The following is a 20,001-nucleotide window of genomic DNA, read 5'->3' as shown; positions in this document are numbered from 1 at the left end:
TCTTTGAACACCGATGCGAGCGGACATATACAATGGTGTGGGAGTATACCGGTTTGGGGCAGGTCAAAAATGTCAACCATAGGAATAACTAAGGTTTTGCAAGCTTTGGAAAAAGGGGTTTTGTTTTCAGGTGAATTTTGTTACAAAGAAATGTTCAGTTCCCCACTTAATAGCTTCAAGAGTGTACCCCAATTGTCCGGTTGAAGCAATCTGTACCCCATACTCAATCGCACTCCAAGACAGCATTGTCATAGTGAAAGCCATTGGCAAGCCAAACTTGACATTGTAAACCTGCATCGTAGTATCCTCCAACTAGGTCCACCTGTGTGCATGCATACAAGGGCACGTTAATATGCCATCATGAGAAGGCATCAGCATCATGGGTCTAGAGCTAGATTTTGATGCTACTATAGAAGGCTCTGTAGTGTCCAGGAAAAGAAAACCCAAGTTTGATCACTACAAATAGATTAGATTTAGGTGCAATATGGCAGATGAATGCTGTAGGAAAGCTATACACCTTTCACATGTTAGAGCTTCAGCTACACTCAAGACTCAAACCTCTTGATGGAGAAATACAACTCATTGATTTCTTGATACAAAAGACGGTAGCCAAGAACGGATAGAAAGACAATAGATGTAGCAGATGATGCATGTGGCATGTCCAACCAAGGGCACATGATCTAGAAGGGAGAGCAAGGATAATCAAGCACACCAAGATGTATAACCACAATATCTCCCTACTAGTGTTGATGCCTAATAATATAGCTGCTTCTAAACTGTATGCAAACTACATTGCTTCCAAAATGGCATCAAGAAGCGGGCGATCTGACAGAAAAATTACAAACCTCAAGCACAATATGCATGATCCCAAATTCCCAATGTTTCTCTGCTCTGTATGCCATTAAAACCTGACTTACCATTTGGCCTCGTTGCCTATTGTCAACTTAAAATTGGACTGAGGCAAAACCTCTTGTTTTGGTAGCATACCCACTTTGCTCAGATTTGCAGACAAACCACAACTATTGGATACTGCCTGAGGGTTGAGCTTCATAGGTTCCATAACTCTTTGTTGAGGCAATGCAGAACAAAATCCTCCTTCTTGTGCTTCAATACATTGTCTAAGGCATTGAAATGTGCACCCGGCTTCACACTTCTTGCATGAGGGAGACATTAGAAAGTAAGGATCCGGCTACATATCCAATTTCTAGATTAAAGATCTTGAAGCGTCGGTCGTGGCGTGTGGCAATGGGACATATACAATGGTGTGGCAGTAGACTTACAAGCAATACAGCACTACAACATGAGCCATTTCAAGTTTGTACATTCAAACACAACCTTCAAACACCGTAATCAATGACATTCAAAACAATTAGATTAGGATCACCCAAATCAGGGACATCAGTTACAATACGAAACGATTAATGAAATCAGAGTAGCTTCACCCAAATCAGGGGCATCAGTTACAGAATGAAAGATTTATTGACATCAAGAATGTGGGTCCTATTACTGCTGAGCATTTCTCTCGTAACCTGCTCGTGAGATCTATATTTTGTCCACTATCTTGGATAGTGCATTGGAGATGCCATCCATAGCGTTGACGAACAGGTTTTGCCACTTGCAATGAATCCCCATGTCTTGCCCTTCTTCCATGTTCCGCCTCCTCCATGACCTTCGTCATGTCCTTTGTAGCTTCCTGCAACCCCACATCCAGCATGTGTGTTCTCCGTCGAGCTTTCTTGGGCACTCCACCATTTGTAGGGGTCCTATCAAATGTAGAGTTCTCCTCGGGTGCATCCATAGAGGGTGATGTGTGAGGAGATGCAGCCGCACTGGCAGGTGTAGCTGGAGCATCTTGTCTTCCAGAGGTCACTGCATGATAACACATTTGTTTTAGTAGCAAAAATCTGTTTTGAATAACTAATTTTTTGAAAGAGATGAATAGATAACAAGAAAGGCCGTTGACATACCATTTGAAGTATCCATGACTGAAGCTGGGGGCTCCAACACTGGATCATAGCCCATGCATCTTTCCATCAATTCAAACAATTCAGCTTCAAAATTGTTATGCGTGAATTTTTTCTCAATTGCCCTCTCTCTTGGTGACATGGCCCAGTAGCTGCTCTTGCCCGATGGAGGATTTCTTTCCCAATCGCTTATATCCTTGTAGCTCTAATACAGGCGACGCCACTTCTCGTATGCGGTCTTCCAATCAACATGGAAGTGGCGTTGAGCGCACAAGGCGATGATGTCTTCCCATTGTTCCTCAATAGTCTTTGACTTTTCAGCTATCACTGCATGAAATCTCTTGTCATCATACTGCTTTTTTGACTCAATCAGAACTATTGTATTTCGAATGTCCCAATGGAAACGCCCAGTAGAAGACTTCTCCTTTGTTTGAGTGCTTGTTGGGGCCGTCCTCTGCGCTTCGGAACCGGAACCTGTGCAGGCGGAGTAGGTGCATTGCTTGCCTGAACTCCAGGACTTCCTTTGGCCAGCAAGGGAGAGCTTAGCATGGGTGTCCTCGGATTGACAATTGATAAAGTCATTGGGGACGGATCTTCAGAGTTGAGGTCAAAAGCAAAGTCGGTAGAAGGTTGCGAGTCATAGACAACTTCCTGAGAATCAATCATTGCTTGCAAGTTGTGCTGGCTTGGTGGAGCAATAAGAGGGTTGAACTGTTGCGAATTGGTTGATACAGACCCATACTGAGCATGTGCTGGCTCTCTCGGCCGTGGGGGACCAGTGACGATGGGCGAATCCACAAACATGAAGGGGGGAAAAAAGGATCCTGCACCCACAACAATTTAACCAGTCCAAATCAAAAGAGGCAGACCTCCCCATCACAACATGGAAAATTGTTCCTCGACAGCTCAAAACAAATTGAGAGGAGAGCAACCGTAAACCCGTATTCATGGAAGGACAAAATTTGTCAAAGCAATTCTGTAATGTCAAAATAACACGTGGATTATGCCATTGAATCCGAGCTTAGGCTTTCACAAATGAATGGCAGACCAATGCAAAAATGAAATGTAGCAAAGCACCGCGAAACAGTAGGATGATGAAGACAATACTTTTTATCTTGAAAATACATGACAAAAAATCTGTTCCAGCGTTTCTATATGGACTATTCCAATCCATCCGGGCTCAGGCTGTCACAAATGAATGGCACAGCATGGACTGGGACTGGTACTGACACCATATGTGAGGCATAATTAATTGGAGGAGCAAGGGAGAACCAAACCAAAACACATATGAGATGCGAGAGGCAGACCTGGTGATCGCCCATTGCTTCCTTGTGCCATGTTGGTGAGGTGAGTCTTGATGGGGTGAAATTCTGCAGAAGGGGAGCTCTGGCATCGCGTTTGTAGTGTGCTACCAACGAAACCACCTTCGATTGCGACCAAAATCAGCGCTTTCTGTAGAAGCAGAGACTGCCAGAGACACACACACACACACACACACAGAGAGAGAGAGAGAGAGAGAGAGAGAGAGAGAGAGAGAGAGAGAGAGAGAGAGAGAGAGAGAGAGATAGAGAGATAGAGAGAGAGAGAGAGTGCACGATTCTGTTGAAGCAATACCTGCTAGTGGCGGTCAGGCGGTAGCTGTGACGACTACGATCAGTCCCTGGCGACTTTTGATTCGTTGGCTATTCGAAATCCTGGCGAAAAAGGCAAAATGAATTGCATTGCGAGTATTTAGGCGTAATCTTACTAAATCAGCGTGACCTCTTTTGAAGGCTTTTAAATTTATACTACTAATTTTATAAGTCCCTAGCGGGACCCGGCTCTTAATGGCTCCTAATGGTTCGCTAGTAAAGAAATTCGTTTTTTTTCGAGATCCTGTCCCAATATTCTCTCTCCCAACCCCCTTTGAAAAACAAATCGCACCTCCCTCCCCCACCCGTCTCCTCGACCCCCTCCGGCTCACACACCTCCCTCGCCTTGCTCCTGCCCCGTCTCGCCGTGCGGCTTGCCAGGCACCTCCTTCCCTTCCCCCACCTCCCGCGCGCTCATCGCATGACTGGAGGAGCTCTTCCCTGCGGAGAGAGAGAGAGAGAGAGAGAGAGAGAGAGAGAGAGAACACTCCCTCGCCCTGGTCCTGGCCCTGTCTCGTCGTGCGGCCTGCCTCCCCCACCTCCCTCCCCTTGGTGCATCTGCAGCTCGCCTCTACAATGAGCGCTGCTCTGCCCCCTGCTTGCTTTCGACGGAGCCCACGCAGCTACAAACAGGATTGCCGACTCAGCCTTCGATGCCAACCTGCTCAGTGGGGAAACGCAGGAATAGAGGTCGACCTTCAGTTTCTGCTAGAGGACGCGAGCCTGCGAGAGCGCGCGCGCGCGAGAGAGAGAGAGAGAGAGAGAGAGAGAGAGAGAGAGAGAGACCCAAATTGGGAAAAAAAGCCTCACCCTCCACGTGTCTTGGCTCCCTCCCCTCCCCTCCCCTCCCACTCTCAGCCTTCGACAAACTGCACTGCATTTTTATAGTACTAGCTTTGTAATTACATAAATCTGTTGCATTGGAAATTTGGATGATTGATGATTTGATCTGTACTTTTTGCAATTTCTTTGAAAGGGAAAAAAGCCTGGCAGTTTCCAGTTGGCGTCATGCTGAGGATCAGCTGTTGCTTTGTTTATGCATGAAGTTTGAAAGCTATGCGGATGCTAAAACTTCACAATCTGCCTCATATATTATTTGAATGGAGTTGTGGAGTCTTAATTTAGGCCCCAGTGCGGTCATGTGCAAGCTTTAAGCAATAATTTACATCTCCTTCCAGCATCAAAACATGGCTGATGGTGGTCATGATAAATAAATAATATTTGTTGATTATCTCTCCCAGCATGCCCAATCGCATCATCAGCTGCAGATTGAATCAGATCGGGCTAGTTTGCTTGATGCATTACCTTTAATTTCCAATTATTGTAGTCAAGCGACGCCCAAATGCCACGTTTGTTTTTGCCTTGCACATCTGCGCATACGCATGGCTTTGCAACAAAGCAAAGTATCCAACCCATGGAGCATGAAGATCTCACATGAACTTCTCTTAGGAATGGGGCACTGGGGATTAAAAAAGGTTCTCATGAAGCCAAAAATGCCAACTTGTTGGGCCCTACCCAGCTAGAGCTGGAGAAAACCAGATCTTTTTCCGAGATTAACAAGTCATGCCAATGATTAAAATTTCCATGTGCGTGGAATGTGGGATATTTAGAAAAAGGCTAGCTTTGTCTTTTGCCTTGCAGGAAATTGAGGAGAAGCTCAAAAGTTAGGCAGAGGAAAAGCCAAGCAAAGCTTGAAAACACCAAAAAGTCAAGAAACTTCAAAATTTTTGGAGGGAGCAGTGCATATCCCCACACACACACACACAACATGGTGACATAGGTCACAAGCTGCCAATTCAAAGCTGGCCCCCTTATGATAATGCTGATGACAAATCTCTCCCTCGGTGTCTCTCTCTCTCGACCCCCTCCCTTCCGCAGACTCTCTGTGGTCCCCAATTTCCAAATGCAAGCAAAGTGCAGTACCCATCACCAGCTGATGACAAAGCGCAAATCTATTCAAAGAATCTCAAACTTAGGTTCCTTTTCTTCCTACTTTTCATAATCAATCTGGCACTGTAGCTCTCGTTGCTGCTGAACTCCTGCGCTTTCATGTGGGGAAGAAAGAGACACACTTCTGCCCACGTGCAGATAAGAGCGAAGTAAGCCCCGGCCCCCTAATTAGATACGTGCGTGTGTGTGTAAATTATTACCCCAATCTGCCCTTCTGTAGGACTAATGGAATCTGCTTTCGAAAAAGACTCAATGCGAGCTGTTGTGTTTTTATTTGATGAAAAAGAAGAGACGGTGATCGAGAGAGCTTTGAAGATTCTCTCGATTTGGGCGCTCACAAATTTGTTTGCAACTTTGCATTTTGGAATTTTGGACGGCCAAGCCCAACTTTAGTTTTTTGTGACTAAATTAAGCTATGCCTTCTAAATTGAAGCGATTGTTTTGTCTAGTAGGGCCATCTCTCTTGCATCAGTCTAGCACTCTGCACCGTAATTATTCGTTTACAAAGCAAATTATTGCTGCATTTGAGGCGCATTTAATTGTGGGTTTATTTTTAGGCGAATGTGTGTCTTGTTTGCTATTTTGTTGAGTTTGAAACGAAAATCTGGGTAGAATTAAAATGAGCAGGACTGATAGAAAACGTTTTGTCCACAACAGCCGTTTCGATACCGATGATCACCTCTGCATTTAAATAAAGAGTTTGGAGATGGAGATCGAGATGGGAATGAGGTGGAGAAGGCCAGTTAGGGGACACGCAATTAGACACAAAGAAACTTGCAAGAGTGGGCATGGGCATGGGCTGCAACCTCCTGCTGCTGCAGTTAAAGACGATATGCATCCCATCACAACAGAAAACATGTGAGCCTACCTCCCGCCCTCATTCATGTACCTGTCTCTTCCTTGTCCCTGCTCTTTACAATGTGTGTGTTTACGCGGCCACGGCTATGCCTTTTGGGTCGCGCGCGCTCGTGTGTGTGTGTGTGTGTGTGTGAGAGAGAGAGAGAGAGAGAGAGAGAGATGCAAATTTGGTGAAGTTGTTTCTGTACTCTGATCTTTGAAGGATTCTCTGGCCTGCATTTTGAAGACATGCATTCAGCAGCTAGGAGAAAGTTTTCCTTTCCCGATTAACAAAACAAATTGTTATTAGAGTAGCTGAAGGCCCTGAGCGTATGGAACATGTACGGCACTGCGAGTGGGTATGTTACACACATGGGCGGACGCTCACCCATATTGGGTGGTGCAACGATATGTGCCTATGTCTATGTCTGTGTTTTTGTGTTTAAACGGATTAGCAGTGTTGTAAGCTGTATTTTGTGTGTGATACGGTATTACCTAGGCTGTGGGGCCATTGGGTCTCCTGTTTGCTCTAGTGAGCACTCGTATGTGTCACGTGTGTAAACCTTGTAGGAAAAGCACACACCCCCCCCCCCCCCCCCCCCCCCCCCCCCCCAAAACAAGGGGCGGGGAGTGTCTATTTGTTTGTGCACTGCGCTTTGAAATGTCCCGAGTCCTGACTCCTGTGGCTGTCATCTCGATGCATGCGGAGCTTTCTGTTGACTTAAATGCCGGAATGAGAATGTCCAACTTCTCTCTGGTATTCGGGAATCGGGGAGGTACAATGTACATCATGTACATATATCAGCCTAACAGTACCATGCTAGTAACGTTCTTTCACATTTAATGCTGGAATTTTCACATTCACTGTTTCATGCAACTCTCTACGTGTAGGGAGGTTCCGCCTTCATACTACTAGCCTTTTCCTTCCTGCCGCTGCAAATGGCAATGCTCTTAGCCTCTTTCTGTATCCCATAATCCCATTTCTTGATTGTGCGTGACACTGCGTTTGTGTGTGTCACTGTGTAGTCTGTATTTCTTCATTTGAGAGAGAGATTCTTTAAGACAAGAGTGGACGGCTCGGTATGATGAAAATTATGAGGTAATCATTAGCGCATTGGCCTCTTGCTATCTTCCCGTATTCACTAATGGAGAGGGGAAGAGAGAGGCCTCTTGCAAGTTGCTATCGTCCCGTATTCACTAATGCGCGCGCGCGCGCCCCCCCCCCCCCCCCCCCCCCCCCCCCAACACACACACACACACACACACACAGAGAGAGAGAGAGAGAGAGAGAGAGAGAGAGAGAGAGAGAGAGAGAGAATTTTGATGATCACACTGATGAAATTAATTTGATACCCAGCGTGGAGATGACAGTGTCAAAATCAAGCTAAATGGTATACTGTAGGCAACCGTGGTCTCAAGACAACGTGCTGGCTGTTTGGCAGTAGACATTCAAGTAACATGGTATATTACTGAGTAAAGATAGAATTCTTTCTTCCTTTGAGCTCACTCTTGTTTAAGGAGGACGACAGCTAATCAAGGAGAGCTTCATGGCACCTGGCGGCCTTTTCTGCATGTCTGGGCCTGTTGCCCACGCAGATGATGAGGATGATGACCATTGTGGCTACCTACAAATACAACAAGGAGCTCTGTTTCAGCCATTGTCTCTTGGGAGTAAGAAAGGTTCTGCTGCATTGCAAGAGCCTGCTGACAAGCAAGACTCTGGTAATCACAGATTAAGTGATGTTGAATTTTTGACGGATCAGTATTCGGAATGCTGCGTAAAATTTCAGTGCCCAGGTGGTACGTGCAAAATGCTATGGTCCTCTGATGCATGCTACAAAGGTGAGGTCTTGGATGGCAATCTGCATGGGGTGGGTACATATACAGGTGCAGATGGGACAGTGTATGATGGGAACTGGATTCTAAATAAGAAACATGGCTTTGGGGAAAAAAAGTATGTGACTGGGGATGTGTACGAGGGCTCATGGAAGTGGGACATGCCCGAAGGGCAAGGACACTATCTTTGGAACGATGGCAGCGAATATTGTGGGGAATGGAGAAAGGGTTTGATGTCTGGAATAGGGGTTCTCACATGGGCAGGCGGAGATAGTTATGATGGACAATGGCTGAATGGTTTGGCAGATGGCCATGGTGTCTATACATGGGCAGATGGTAGTGTATACATGGGTACTTGGAAGGAAGGTCTGAAGGTTGGGCCTGGTAGGTATTTCTCACCTGGAAGAAAGAGTGCAGATGATGCTAGCATGCCCGCTGCATGCATGAGTTTTCAAACGACTTCTGTCATTGGGGACGCACCCATCAACAGCTTAAAACAGAGTAAGTCTGATTCGAAGAGTGCTACGGCTGCAGAAGAAGATTGCCACTCTTGTCATGACTACCTGAAGAATTCAGTAATGTCGGCACAGCCTCATACTCTCACAGCAGTTGCTTCTCCTGACAAAGAGCAAGAAAGCCTTTTGATACTGGAGAGACTTCAGAAAATGGACAGCACCATAAGTCTGCTGAAATTTGAAGACACAATCAATGCATACAAGCCCTTGGACAAGAGAAGATCAAGCGCCTTTTGTAGAGAGCAAGCTGTAGATATTATCAGTCCAAGAAAGAGTGACTTTGATATGTTGTCTACAAGACATGAAGAAAAACCCGGCCAGGTGGTTGATGAAAGCCACAGAAGCTACAATCTAGTGACAGCATTGCAGCTGGGAATCAGGTAAGCTAAGAAAATTTACATTGTCTCTTTGTGGAGTAGTTTCGTGGGTTTGTTCTCTGGAATAGTCTCAATAAACGGGTGGGTTCATGTTTAGATACTCTGTGCTAGAAGCGTCATCGAAAGATCAGGGCAAGAAGCTCTCTCCTGGTGATTTTGGACCCAAAGCAACGGTAAAGGTCAACCTTCCTAAAGGGAGCACTCAACATAGTACAGACTACCTGGACATAGCTGATTTTCAATGGACTGACTATTGTCCGACCATTTTCAGGTTTGTTTCATGTGAAAGCTAGTGGTGACATCTTGAAGCATGAGACAGTACTTGAGCACTGAAGTTCTTTAAACATGATAATGCTGTGTAGTTTCAACCAATACAGGATTGTGACCAGATTTAGTACTCGTTTCCAGGGATTGACAAATGCACTTTGTATGCATTCTTCCTACTTGTATCTTACGTAACCTCCGGTAGTATAGTCCCTGTAAGTTGTATTTTCTCATCTCCCAATTTGTGGCAAGCTTTAGATCCTTGCATTGTCTAAATGTCGTAGTCTGTGCAATCATTTAACCTGATCATGTATCCTAGCAGTGTTTTCTTTTGAGCTCCAGATGAAATACGTAGATAAGCCAATTGCTTTATTATCGAATTCTTGCCAAGAAAAGCTGGCTCCTGTTGCCAACTCTGTCTGGCTTATCGGTCATATTTTTCATTTGCAATCATTTTTGCTCTTGCATCTCCATCTTAGCTATTATACTGCAGGCAATTGCGTGGAATGTCCAAGATCGTTGGAGCTAGTTACTGTCAATCTATTTGTGGAACTGCAGGATTGCGAGAGCTTCCTTCTCCTGGTAAAAGTGGGTGTCTTTTTTACCTCACACAGGATGACCGCTTCATGATAAAGACATTGAGAAAGGCAGAAGTTAAAGTGAGGTATTACTTCTCAGCAACTCATGCTTAGTCATAATATCGCTCCATAGATCAAATGTTTTATATGCACTTTTACATTGGTTGCCTATGTTTCCACATACAGCTGTTTCAGAGTAAGTCAACTAAACAAAAACCTCTTTTGCTTGTAAGGCAAAAGTGAGATTGTTAATAATGCTTTAGTGGCAGTGGCAAGTACGTCCGAGCTACTTGCTGCAAAAGAGAGAGTAAAATGAAATGATATATTAACGGCTTCGAAAAGGCCAAAATGACCTATGAGACCAAACTGTTACAAACTGGGGAATCTGATACCATGTCTGGGTACAAAAAAAGAGGGATACTATAAAGTGAAATCAGAGGTGCTACTGATTGGAAATGTGTATGGTATGTGTGATCACTGATACAGTGTGTGCCCAATACAAGAGGGTGATATAATGGGTAATGAGTCCATCCTCATATGCATTCTGGATGTCGGGCTAGTATGGCTCGAATCCTCTGCTGTAATCTCCATCGATGCTGTGAAGCTCCTCTCCTCAGTCGTGGGCGTCTCGATCTCCCTAGCTCCGATGCTCGATCAATGAGAGTACCGCGAGTGAGTATGAGCTGAGCTTTGCACTGGTGGCTGCTCCTCTAATTGTCTAGTGTCTGGTGTGAAGAAATGAGTAATCTGTCTCTACGATTGTCTCTCTCCAGATCTCCTCATTAGACTGCCTCTGTATGTGTGTAACTCAAGTAGATACAGTCCAAGGCATCTCTGGTCCTGATATATCATGACTCTGGAGAAAGGTCCGAAGCCTTCTTTGAATAGACAGTGGAAGCGACCCCGTATCTCGTAGTACACTGTACACTAACATATATAATGCATCTCCGTCTCTGGCTTCGTATGGCATAGGCGGCATATCCTGATGGCTGTTGGTATCCCTCTGAATCTACCAGTCTCAATCTCAAGCTGGTGTGAGGATGTCCGTATCTGACCAGTGGCACACCGTAACACATGAGATAGATGTGTATCCATATAGCTGGGTCGAATCACAAACCCATCCCTGTGTTGAAGAAGATGGTCTTTCTAGAAAGCCATCTTCATGCCCAACGCCTGTGTCGTCTCTATCCATGTCCTCTGGTGTCCAACTGGGTCAAGTCCTGGTGAATGAGTCTAGTAATCTCCATCCCTGTAAGAGACAACGATGGTGCATCAAGGGAGTACTGAAAAGGAGGTAACCTGTCCATATTGAAGCCATTTATCTGGAACCATGACGACATCTGCACCTACCTGCATGATGTGTCCCCCTGTAGAGCTACCTGTGCTGGGCCCATGCCTATGTGAGAACCAAGTAAACCCATCTGATGCGGGAAATAGCTGTAGGCCATTAAGTATGGCCAATCCATGTGAGGCCCCCATTGCCATTAGATATTTCTTGTACACAGTGTACTCCTCATCCTGTGAGCGTCTATCAAGCCCCATATCATTGGTATCTAGCTCTCTCAATATCATCATAAAAAAATTGTATGATGGTTTCTTGTGCGGGCATTAAAGTCTAGACCTTGCACTTTCCTTCAAGGGTGAATCTGGGCTTATCCTGGATTCATGTAGGTATATATATATATATATTAAAGTCCCCCAAAAGCATGATGTCACCATCTTTGGAAAACTCCCATATGTCCTCGTCTGATAGCGAGAAAGGGGATTGTCCTCTAGGTGTGGCATACACGGATGTGCTAGGGGCAAAGTTACATATAGCAATGTACAAGAATCTGCCCGTCTCAGCCCTCAATTTTACCCACATGTATAGTTCCTGATCATCTCTCCGAACAATGGGCAAAGTAACATATAGCAATGAACAAGAATCTGCCCGTCTATGTTACCCACATGTATCTTGCCTCATCATCTCTCCGAACAATGTGCACAAGCGGTTGTAACTCTTCTCTGAATAGAACTCCTACCCTTTGCCCCTGTCCTTTGATCTCGTCTCTTCTCCCGCACCGTCATGCGGAGTGTCGCTCCAATATCACCTGTCACAAACCAGTGCGTGGCATATCCAGACCGGACACACACACATTCTCTCTTGCAGTGGCAGAAGCCCCCGGAAAAATCACGTTGAATGCTGACGTGGCATTGCTGTACGGACTCCCGTAGTTTGCGCCGTGATTCACGGAAAGTAGTACGGACAAATGACGTGGCAGCAACGTACGGATTTCAGCTTTCTGGACCTGCTTTATTCTACGCACTACAGTAGGAGAGAGAGAGAGAGAGAGAGAGAGAGAGAGAGAGAGAGAGAGAGAGAGAGAGAGAGAGAGAGAGAGAGCCCTTTTTGCTTTATTATGATGCAAGGGGTTCAGAGAGAGAGAGGGAAGCCTCTTTTGCTTTATGCTACGTATTTGAAGAAAGAGAGAGAGAGCTTTTTGTTTGCTTTATTCCCGAGAGAGAGAGAGAGAGAGAGAGAGAGAGAGAGAGAGAGAGAGAGAGAGAGAGAGAGAGAGAGAGAGAGAGAGAGATGGTGAAAAGTACAAGGCTTTTGCCTTATTTTAAAAGCTTTTGATTACCAGCTTTTGGGGCTCTGCTTTTGGCAACCCTTGTAATCTTTAAATATGTGAGGAGGCCTCTCACAACTCAGAGCATCTGGACGCAAGGTCTGAGTGTGAGCGTCTGCCCGCACTCTTGTACTTTGAACATAGATTAATACAAAAAGAAATACCGAAAGGGGCGTCAGTCTTTGGGGCCAATATCTCTAGGCAGGAACTCCGCTAGGCCAGTGTTGAATCAATTGTGAACTGTGAACTGTTTTGAAGTATTTTTTTGTGCTGTGGCGGTTGATTCTTGACTTGGAGTGTCCAAGTCTGTTACTGTGGTATCAGAGCACGATCGATTTCTCTTCTACGGGAAATCCGATCCCTAATTTTTTTCCGCGGTACTTATGGCTTCAGGCAAAGATTAGTCGACTCCCTCTGCATCCGGAGATGCGGGAAGGGATCACAACGACGATTCATACGAGGAGTATGGCCCGTCTCTGCCTACTCAGGCGGAGCTCGAAGAGATGGAGCGTCAACGATTGATCGGCGACGCAACATAGATGATGCTCAATTTTGCGAAGGATCCAAAATTTGCAGAATATATATGAGCAAGACCTGTTTCGAGGAGGTGCACGCGCTATGGGCGGCAGACCACAAAACCACCCAAGAAACCTCCTACTCCCAGGATATACACAGAGCAAGAATTAGAAGAGGTGGTTGATGCACGAATTGCTTAGCTTTTTGACGTGCAAAACAAAGCTAAAAAGTAGAAGAAAGGCGTTGACTTCCTGGGTTATTTGGGTCGTCAGTTTACTTTTGAATCGGCAAGAAAGCAGAAGAAGCGTGTTTGATTTGAAGGAGTATCCAGTTCTTCTGCTTCTTCTTCTTCTTCTGACAGTTCTTCTAGCTCATCTGACTTGAGTAAAGAAGACAGAAAAGGCCAAAAGCGAAGCTTCGGAAAGAGCAAGAAAAAGGCAAAGAAGTCTAAATCTCGTCCCGAAGTTGACAATTCTACGAAGGACTCGTCTTCAGATTGTTAGGACTCGGATGACAACATCTTTTATGCAAAGAAGAAGAATTTTTATAAAGCCAACCAGTATGACTTTTTGGAAGACAAAAGCAAGAAAGTCCAAGAGTTTAAGGAAGGTGGACAATCAATTAAATTTGACACGTTTTCTGGTTATAGAGAAGCTTCAAAGGCTTTGTCTTTTACACAGCAGTTTGACATCGCCTTCTCTGGAGAGCGTTACTCAAAGCACTCTAAGATTCGCCGAGCTGCCTCTTACTTCAAGGGGAATGCTCGAACTTGGTGGTCCACGCTTCTATTAAACAGGACAACGCAAATTAAATGGCTGAAATTCAAAAGGCTTTTTATTTCTTCTTGGTTGACTCGAGAGTATGAACGCGATATACGAACCATAGGGACGCATTCCGGAATGGGGAACGGGGCTCAAATGGATTTTTAGTGTTAAAAAGAGGGCAAGACGGCAAGTGGGGACGGAAAAGTGAGGACGAGAAGCCCAAAAAAGGGCGTCCCCTGTGACTATGATACGAACTGCTTGGAACCATCTTCGAATGACCAAGAAGGATATAGTGGACGCTTATTGCGAGAGATTCTGGAGCTATTTTCTACCCGCCTCTTCATTCAAGAAGATCTCGTTCAAGGAACAGATTGAGTGGTTTACCTTGGGTCTACCTACAGAGATCCGAGATCACTACTTAGAACAAAAGTCAGCTTCCATTCAGGAGGTGATGAGTCATGCGAAACGGGGTTTTGCCATTCACTCTGGCAGTCTGACCTACCCCACAGATGAGATCATGACACAGAGTTGAACAGACTTTGAAAAATGAAAGTAGGAAGAGAAAGAGCAACCCAGAACAGAAAGACAAGGATTGCACGACCCAAGCTTACTCCTCAAGAGAGGGCTCTTTACATAAAGCAGGGGAAGTGCTTTGAATGTAAGGAAACTGGGCATATCTCCGCGAATTGACCTGACAAGGCACCGAATGAACAGGATGAAGAAAGGCTAGAAAGTTCTAAATCAGCTGAGAAACGTGGCAGAAAAGGCAGATAATAGTAGAACTGGTTCCACATTGCGTGTTAGGTGCAGCGGAATGAATGTTGTATTTTCTCAAGATTAGTGATCCTTATTGCTCAAGGTTCCTTTTAGTTCTTAGGGAAGGAGAGAGCCTTCCGTCTTGGGGAGAGTGCTATGATCACAACACAAAGTGAGTGGATATTGTGCGTGCAAGTGAATGAGACTGAGAGAAGGAGAGAGAAGAGATACGACACCCGAGAGGTTGTAAAACCCTCCTCCGAAGGCCCCACTCTCGTCGGCGCGAGTGGTCTAATCTTTGATTGCACGAAGGTGTACCTTGCGTATGCAATGGACTGATGCAATGGGACTATGCCGATGACAACGACGGTGATGACGACGACGACTTGATGGCTGAAATCTGGGATCTTCTAATCGCTCAATTTCGGGACTGTTTCAGTGGCTGAAAATGACTGTTTTGGCTGCGTTTTTATGGCTGAAAATGGGGGAGCATCTGCAGCAACTAGGGATGAACCGTCTGCTGCTGAGGCTTGCTGAAAACGCTGAGCATCTGCTGTCGCTAAGGCTGAAAACCAAAAACGCTGGGCAGATTTGTGGGCTCTTTTTTGTGGGTCTTTGATGCTGAAAATCTGCAGGTTTAGGGCTGAAAATTTAGGTTTATTTAGGCCGAAAACTGATGGTCTATCCGGGCTGAATCTGCTACCCTTTAGGTGAAAATTGTCGGTCCTTATCTGCTGCTGAAATATAAAAACGCCAGGGGCTGAATTGGTCCTTCTGTCGCCGGGGTTCTGCAAATGCAAAAACGCTAGGCTGATCTGCTGTGTAGCAATGGTGCCGGGGCTGATCTGTTGTGCACCAACACGCCAAGGCTGATCTGATCCAAAACGCTAGCTTTAGGCTTGTGAAGCAAAAACGCTAGGTCTCTTGGGGGGGTCTGTTGAGAAGTTCCCTGTTGAGCGTGGAGCTCCCGCTGCCTCTTCTGTTGTGGAGTGCTATCTTTGGGTTGCTTATATATTAACTTACCCAATTTGCCCTACTGACTACCCAACAAAAGTCACTTAATAAATAAGTGAAAAATGTCAAAAATAGGGAAAATGGGATAAAGTCACTTGAAAAATCCCCAAACTGACTGTGGTGGAATCTGAAGGGAATAATGATGATCATGCTGTTTGCAACCGGAGGATATGCATCTATGCTAAGTGACTGGGCATGCACGGTCTACGAATAGACTCACAAAGTGCCAGATCACTGCTAATCTAAACTGACTTGACTAACGGAAACCTTGCTATCGTGTAGCTTGTCCACGGACACATAGGGTTGGGATGTGTCACGTGACATCCCCTCCTTTTCAAAGTGAGGTAATGGTACCGAACTCTATGGCGTCGAGGGAGATCGCCAAGAGCATCCGGAATCCTGGAAGGGATTCTTCGCCGGCCCACTCTGATGTGTGGGTCGTGCGGTACTTGAACTTCATGAATGTCTGCAACGCTTGCTTATTTGGGCCGTGCTGAAAGCGACACAAAGTCTTTTGGGGCTCCTTCGTTGCTTCAAATTCATTTAGAGTCCCGCTTCTTTCGTCTTCAAGAATCTCTCTTGCTGAAAATTCCTGAAACCACTTCCAACACAAAACCATGAACATACCCATTCCATGTAAAGCGAAGGAAAAAAATCTTGTCTTCGCTAAAGACTGTGTATGCAATGTAGATGAACATAGAGGAGTGACAACCCGTTCATCAAACACATGCAAACCATGCGCTCGAATCTTTTCTGTTAGATCAAAATCAATCATTTGTGGTAAATCACAATGGAAATGCTCATGCTTGGTGCTCATACTATCATGTGCTCGTTCGGAAACTGTGTCATGCCAAGGAAGAGACATGGAATGCGACTTCCTTACATACAAACTTTTCAGCTTTTCATGAACAATACTCATATATGCGTGCTCATCCATGAGAGAAACGTGCTCAACATGCAATATGTCATGCCTAGGAAAAGGGATCACATAACGATGTTGACTAAAATACAGGAAACCTTCACGAATGAAACACTCGAACAATGCGTGCGTATCAATCATGCGAACACATAATACTTCCTGTGATGGTTCTTTGGACCTAGGCTCGAGAGCCAAGATCGCTTCTGCGGGATCTATCGAATCTTCTTGTGGGGGATCTGTGGACCTCGACTCGGAAGCCAATATCGATTCTTGGTGATTGATCGAATCTACAACGAGGTTAGTTGCGCTAGAAAAAGCATCCACTAACACATCATCCTTGTGAACAATCACATCATCTTCATGCAACTCATCATGCTTGGAAGAAATCAAATCTTGATCATGTAAATCATCATGCTTGTCAGTGTCATCCAAATCATTATGCAAATCATTGGCATCCAAATCATCATGCTTATCATTGTCATTCAAATCATCATCATGCTTCACACAATCATGCAAATCCTGGGGGTCATGCTTTGGAGAAGAAGAGACTGAGAGAGTCTCCTTTTCCCGATTCTGTTGCATCTGTGCCTGAGCTTGAGTAAAGAGTCGCAATAACTCTTACATTTGTGCTTTGTTCTCGCGATAAAATTTTGCTTCTATGGCTGCCCTTCTTTCTTGGTACTTACGCTCGATGGCTGCCATGTCTTCTTTGTAGGCTTTGCTTTCTGCGTCTCTTTCTGCTTTTCGTGCTTCGCGTTCTAACTTCTTGTCCATCATCCTCTTGTCGAAAGCCTCCATAGGAGTTAGTGCAATCGGTGTTGTAGGTGGAAAAGGGTCGGAAAAACGTCATGGTGGGGAAAATTCTTCTTCGCCTCTCTCATGCTCATCACTTCCAAGCGAAGTATCCATTCCGCTTCGAGTGATGATCATTCGGAAGTCGTGGGTTCTAAAGTTCACGAGGAACTTGGGTTCTTGGTTCTTAAGTTCACGAGGAACTTGGGTTCTTGGGGGTCTTGAGGTTCTTCAGTTCTTGAGGTTTTCTTTTGCTTGCAAATCGCGTTGGAGAAGGATCTTCTCTTCACCCGAGTTCTACTCCTTTCTGCGGGTGCACCCCTTGGCGGCCTTGCGCTCACACCAAGGTTCCTTTTTGCCACCTCACGTCGATTGGCCGGTCGCTAAGTGCACGGTCCGCTCTCAATGAGTGAAAAGAGACACAAGGGGAGGTTGGACAAGCCCTTCTTTCTTGGGATTCTTGTCACTCTTCAACAAAACACGATTAGGAATCGCCACGCCCAAGTAAACTTGGGTTCGTGCGATCTCAACAAGCAAAAAAAATTCTTGTGGTTCTTCTAGTTCTTTCCTTGAGTAATGCAGAACACTTCCAAAGCTCTGATACCAATGTTAGGTGCAGCAGAATGAATGTTGTATTTTCTCAAGATTAGTAATCCTTATTGCTCAAGGTTCCTTTTAGTTCTTAGGGAAGGAGAGAGCCTTCCGTCTTGGGGAGAGTGCTATGATCACAACACAAAGTGAGTGGATATTGTGCGTGCAAGTGAATGAGACTGAGAGAAGGAGAGAGAAGAGATACGACACCCGAGAGGTTGTAAAACCCTCCTCCGAAGGCCCCACTCTCGTCGGCGCGAGTGGTCTAATCTTTGATTGCACGAAGGTATACAATGCGTATGCAATGGACTGATGCAATGGGACTATGCCGATGACAACGACGGTGATGACGACGACGACTTGATGGCTGAAATCTGGGATCTTCTAATCGCTCAATTTCGGGACTGTTTCAGTGGCTGAAAATGACTGTTTTGGCTGCGTTTTTATGGCTGAAAATGGGGGAGCATCTGCAGCAACTAGGGATGAACCGTCTGCTGCTGAGGCTTGCTGAAAACGCTGAGCATCTGCTGTTGCTAAGGCTGAAAACCAAAAACGCTGGGCAGATTTGTGGGCTCTTTTCTGTGGGTCTTTGATGCTGAAAATCTGCAGGTTTAGGGCTGAAAATTTAGGTTTATTTAGGCCGAAAACTGATGGTCTATCCGGGCTGAATCTGCTACCCTTTAGGTGAAAATTGTCGGTCCTTATCTGCTGCTGAAATCTAAAAACACCAGGGGCTGAAATTGGTCCTTCTGTCGCCGGGGTTCTGCAAATGCAAAAACGCTAGGCTGATCTGCTGTGTAGCAATGGCGCCGGGGCTGATCTGTTGTGCACCAACACGCCAAGGCTGATCTGATCCAAAACGCTAGCTTTAGGCTTGTGAAGCAAAAACGCTAGGTCTCTTGGGGGGGTCTGTTGAGAAGTTGCCTGTTGAGCGTGGAGCTCCTGTTGCCTCTTGTGCTGTGGAGTGCTAACTTTGGGTTGCTTATATATTAACTTACCCAATTTGCCCTACTGACTACTCAACAAAAGTCACTTAATAAATAAGTGAAAAATGTCAAAAATAGGGAAAATGGGATAAAGTCACTTGAAAAATCTCCAAATTGAGTCTGATGGAATCTGAAGGGAATACTGATGATCATGCTGTGTGCAACCGGAGGATATGCATCTATGCTAAGTGACTGGGCATGCACGGTCTACGAATAGACTCACAACGTGCCAGATCACTGCTAATCTAAACTGACTTGACTAACGGAAACCTTGCTATGGTGTAGCTTGTCCACGGACACATAGGGTTGGGATGTGTCACGTGACATCCCATCCTTTTCAAAGTGAGGTACTGGTACTGAACTCTATGACGTCGAGGGAGATCGCCAAGAGCATCCGGAATCCTGGAAGGGATTCTTCGCTGGCCCACTCTGATGTGTGGGTCGTGCCGTACTTGAACTTCATGAATGTCTGCAACGCTTGCTTCTTTGGGCCGCGCCGAAAGCGACACAAAGTCTTTTGGGGCTCCTTCGTTGCTTCAAATTCTTCTAGAGTCCCGCTTCTTTCGTCTTCAAGAATCTCCCTTGCTGAAAATTCAACAAAGCACTTCCAACACAAAACCATGAACATACCCATTCCATGTAAAGTGAAGGAAAAAAATCTTGTCTTCGCTAAAGACTATGTATGCAATGTAGATGAACATAGAGATGGAGTGACAACCCGTTCATCAAACACATGCAAACCATGCGCTCGAATCTTTTCTGTTTGATCAAAATCAATCATTTGTGGCAAATCACAATGGAAATGCCCATGCTTGGTGCTCATACTATCATGTGCTCGTTCGGAAACTGTGTCATGCCAAGGAAGAGACATGGAATGCGACTTCCTTACATACAAACTTTTCAGCTTTTCATGAACAATACGCATATATGCGTGCTCATCCATGAGAGAAACGTGCTCAACATGCAATGTCATGCCTAGGAAAAGGGATCACATAACGATGTTGACTAAAATACAGGAAACCTTCACGAATGAAACACTCGAACAATGCGTGCGTATCAATCATGCGAACACATAATACTTCCTGTGATGGTTCTTTGGACC

The 20,001-nt window shown here is 45.3% G+C and overlaps 3 protein-coding genes across 12 annotated transcripts in view; 1 reads left to right on the top strand and 2 right to left on the bottom strand.

Moving 5' to 3' along the window:
- Nucleotides 1-1,374: 1,374 nt before the first annotated feature.
- Nucleotides 1,375-2,116, bottom strand: LOC147458618 (uncharacterized). The gene is made up of 2 exons (XM_086510082.1): nt 1,968-2,116; nt 1,375-1,869 (listed from the first exon to the last, which is right to left on the bottom strand). The coding sequence occupies exons 1-2, from the start codon at nt 2,104-2,106 to the stop codon at nt 1,457-1,459; spliced, it is 552 nt and encodes a 183-aa protein (XP_086366208.1). The 5' UTR covers nt 2,107-2,116; the 3' UTR covers nt 1,375-1,456.
- A 210-nt stretch (nt 2,117-2,326) lies between these two features.
- On the bottom strand, nt 2,327-4,013 carry LOC147458617 (uncharacterized). 2 transcript variants are annotated; one of them, XM_086510083.1, is made up of 3 exons: nt 3,932-4,013; nt 3,272-3,388; nt 2,327-2,788 (listed from the first exon to the last, which is right to left on the bottom strand). In XM_086510083.1, exons 1-3 carry the CDS (start codon nt 4,011-4,013, stop codon nt 2,340-2,342), a joined length of 648 nt encoding a protein of 215 aa, XP_086366209.1. In that variant the 3' UTR covers nt 2,327-2,339. The 2 variants fall into 2 exon arrangements, 1 of the variants encoding a protein (XP_086366209.1); XR_015187761.1 differs by lacking the exons at nt 2,327-2,788; nt 3,932-4,013 and adding an exon at nt 3,579-3,855 and having other exon boundaries at nt 3,271-3,388.
- Nucleotides 4,014-4,083: 70 nt separating this feature from the next.
- LOC147458616 (phosphatidylinositol 4-phosphate 5-kinase 1-like) overlaps nt 4,084-20,001 on the top strand; it is a 59,075-nt gene continuing 43,157 nt past the window's right edge. Inside the window, exons 1-6 of one of the 9 annotated variants that reach the window (XM_086510072.1) lie at nt 4,084-4,285; nt 5,237-5,694; nt 6,203-6,403; nt 7,740-9,113; nt 9,208-9,381; nt 9,868-10,038. In XM_086510072.1, the coding sequence (XP_086366198.1) occupies nt 7,930-9,113; nt 9,208-9,381; nt 9,868-10,038 (1,529 nt within the window). In that variant the 5' untranslated portion in view covers nt 4,084-4,285; nt 5,237-5,694; nt 6,203-6,403; nt 7,740-7,929. Of the gene's footprint in view, nt 4,286-5,127; nt 5,695-5,758; nt 6,087-6,202; nt 6,431-7,064; nt 7,159-7,235; nt 7,482-7,739; nt 9,114-9,207; nt 9,382-9,867; nt 10,039-20,001 lie in introns of those variants that run through there. The other 8 variants (XM_086510074.1, XM_086510073.1, XM_086510076.1 and 5 more) reach the window with 8 other exon arrangements.

This window comes from Adiantum capillus-veneris, chromosome 4, assembly GCF_014529385.1.
Source record: "Adiantum capillus-veneris isolate H3 chromosome 4, ASM1452938v2, whole genome shotgun sequence".
NCBI classification, from domain to species: Eukaryota; Viridiplantae; Streptophyta; class Polypodiopsida; order Polypodiales; family Pteridaceae; genus Adiantum; species Adiantum capillus-veneris.
The sequence above is the reverse complement of the archived record's forward strand: the minus strand, read 5'-3'. Positions and strand labels throughout refer to the sequence as shown.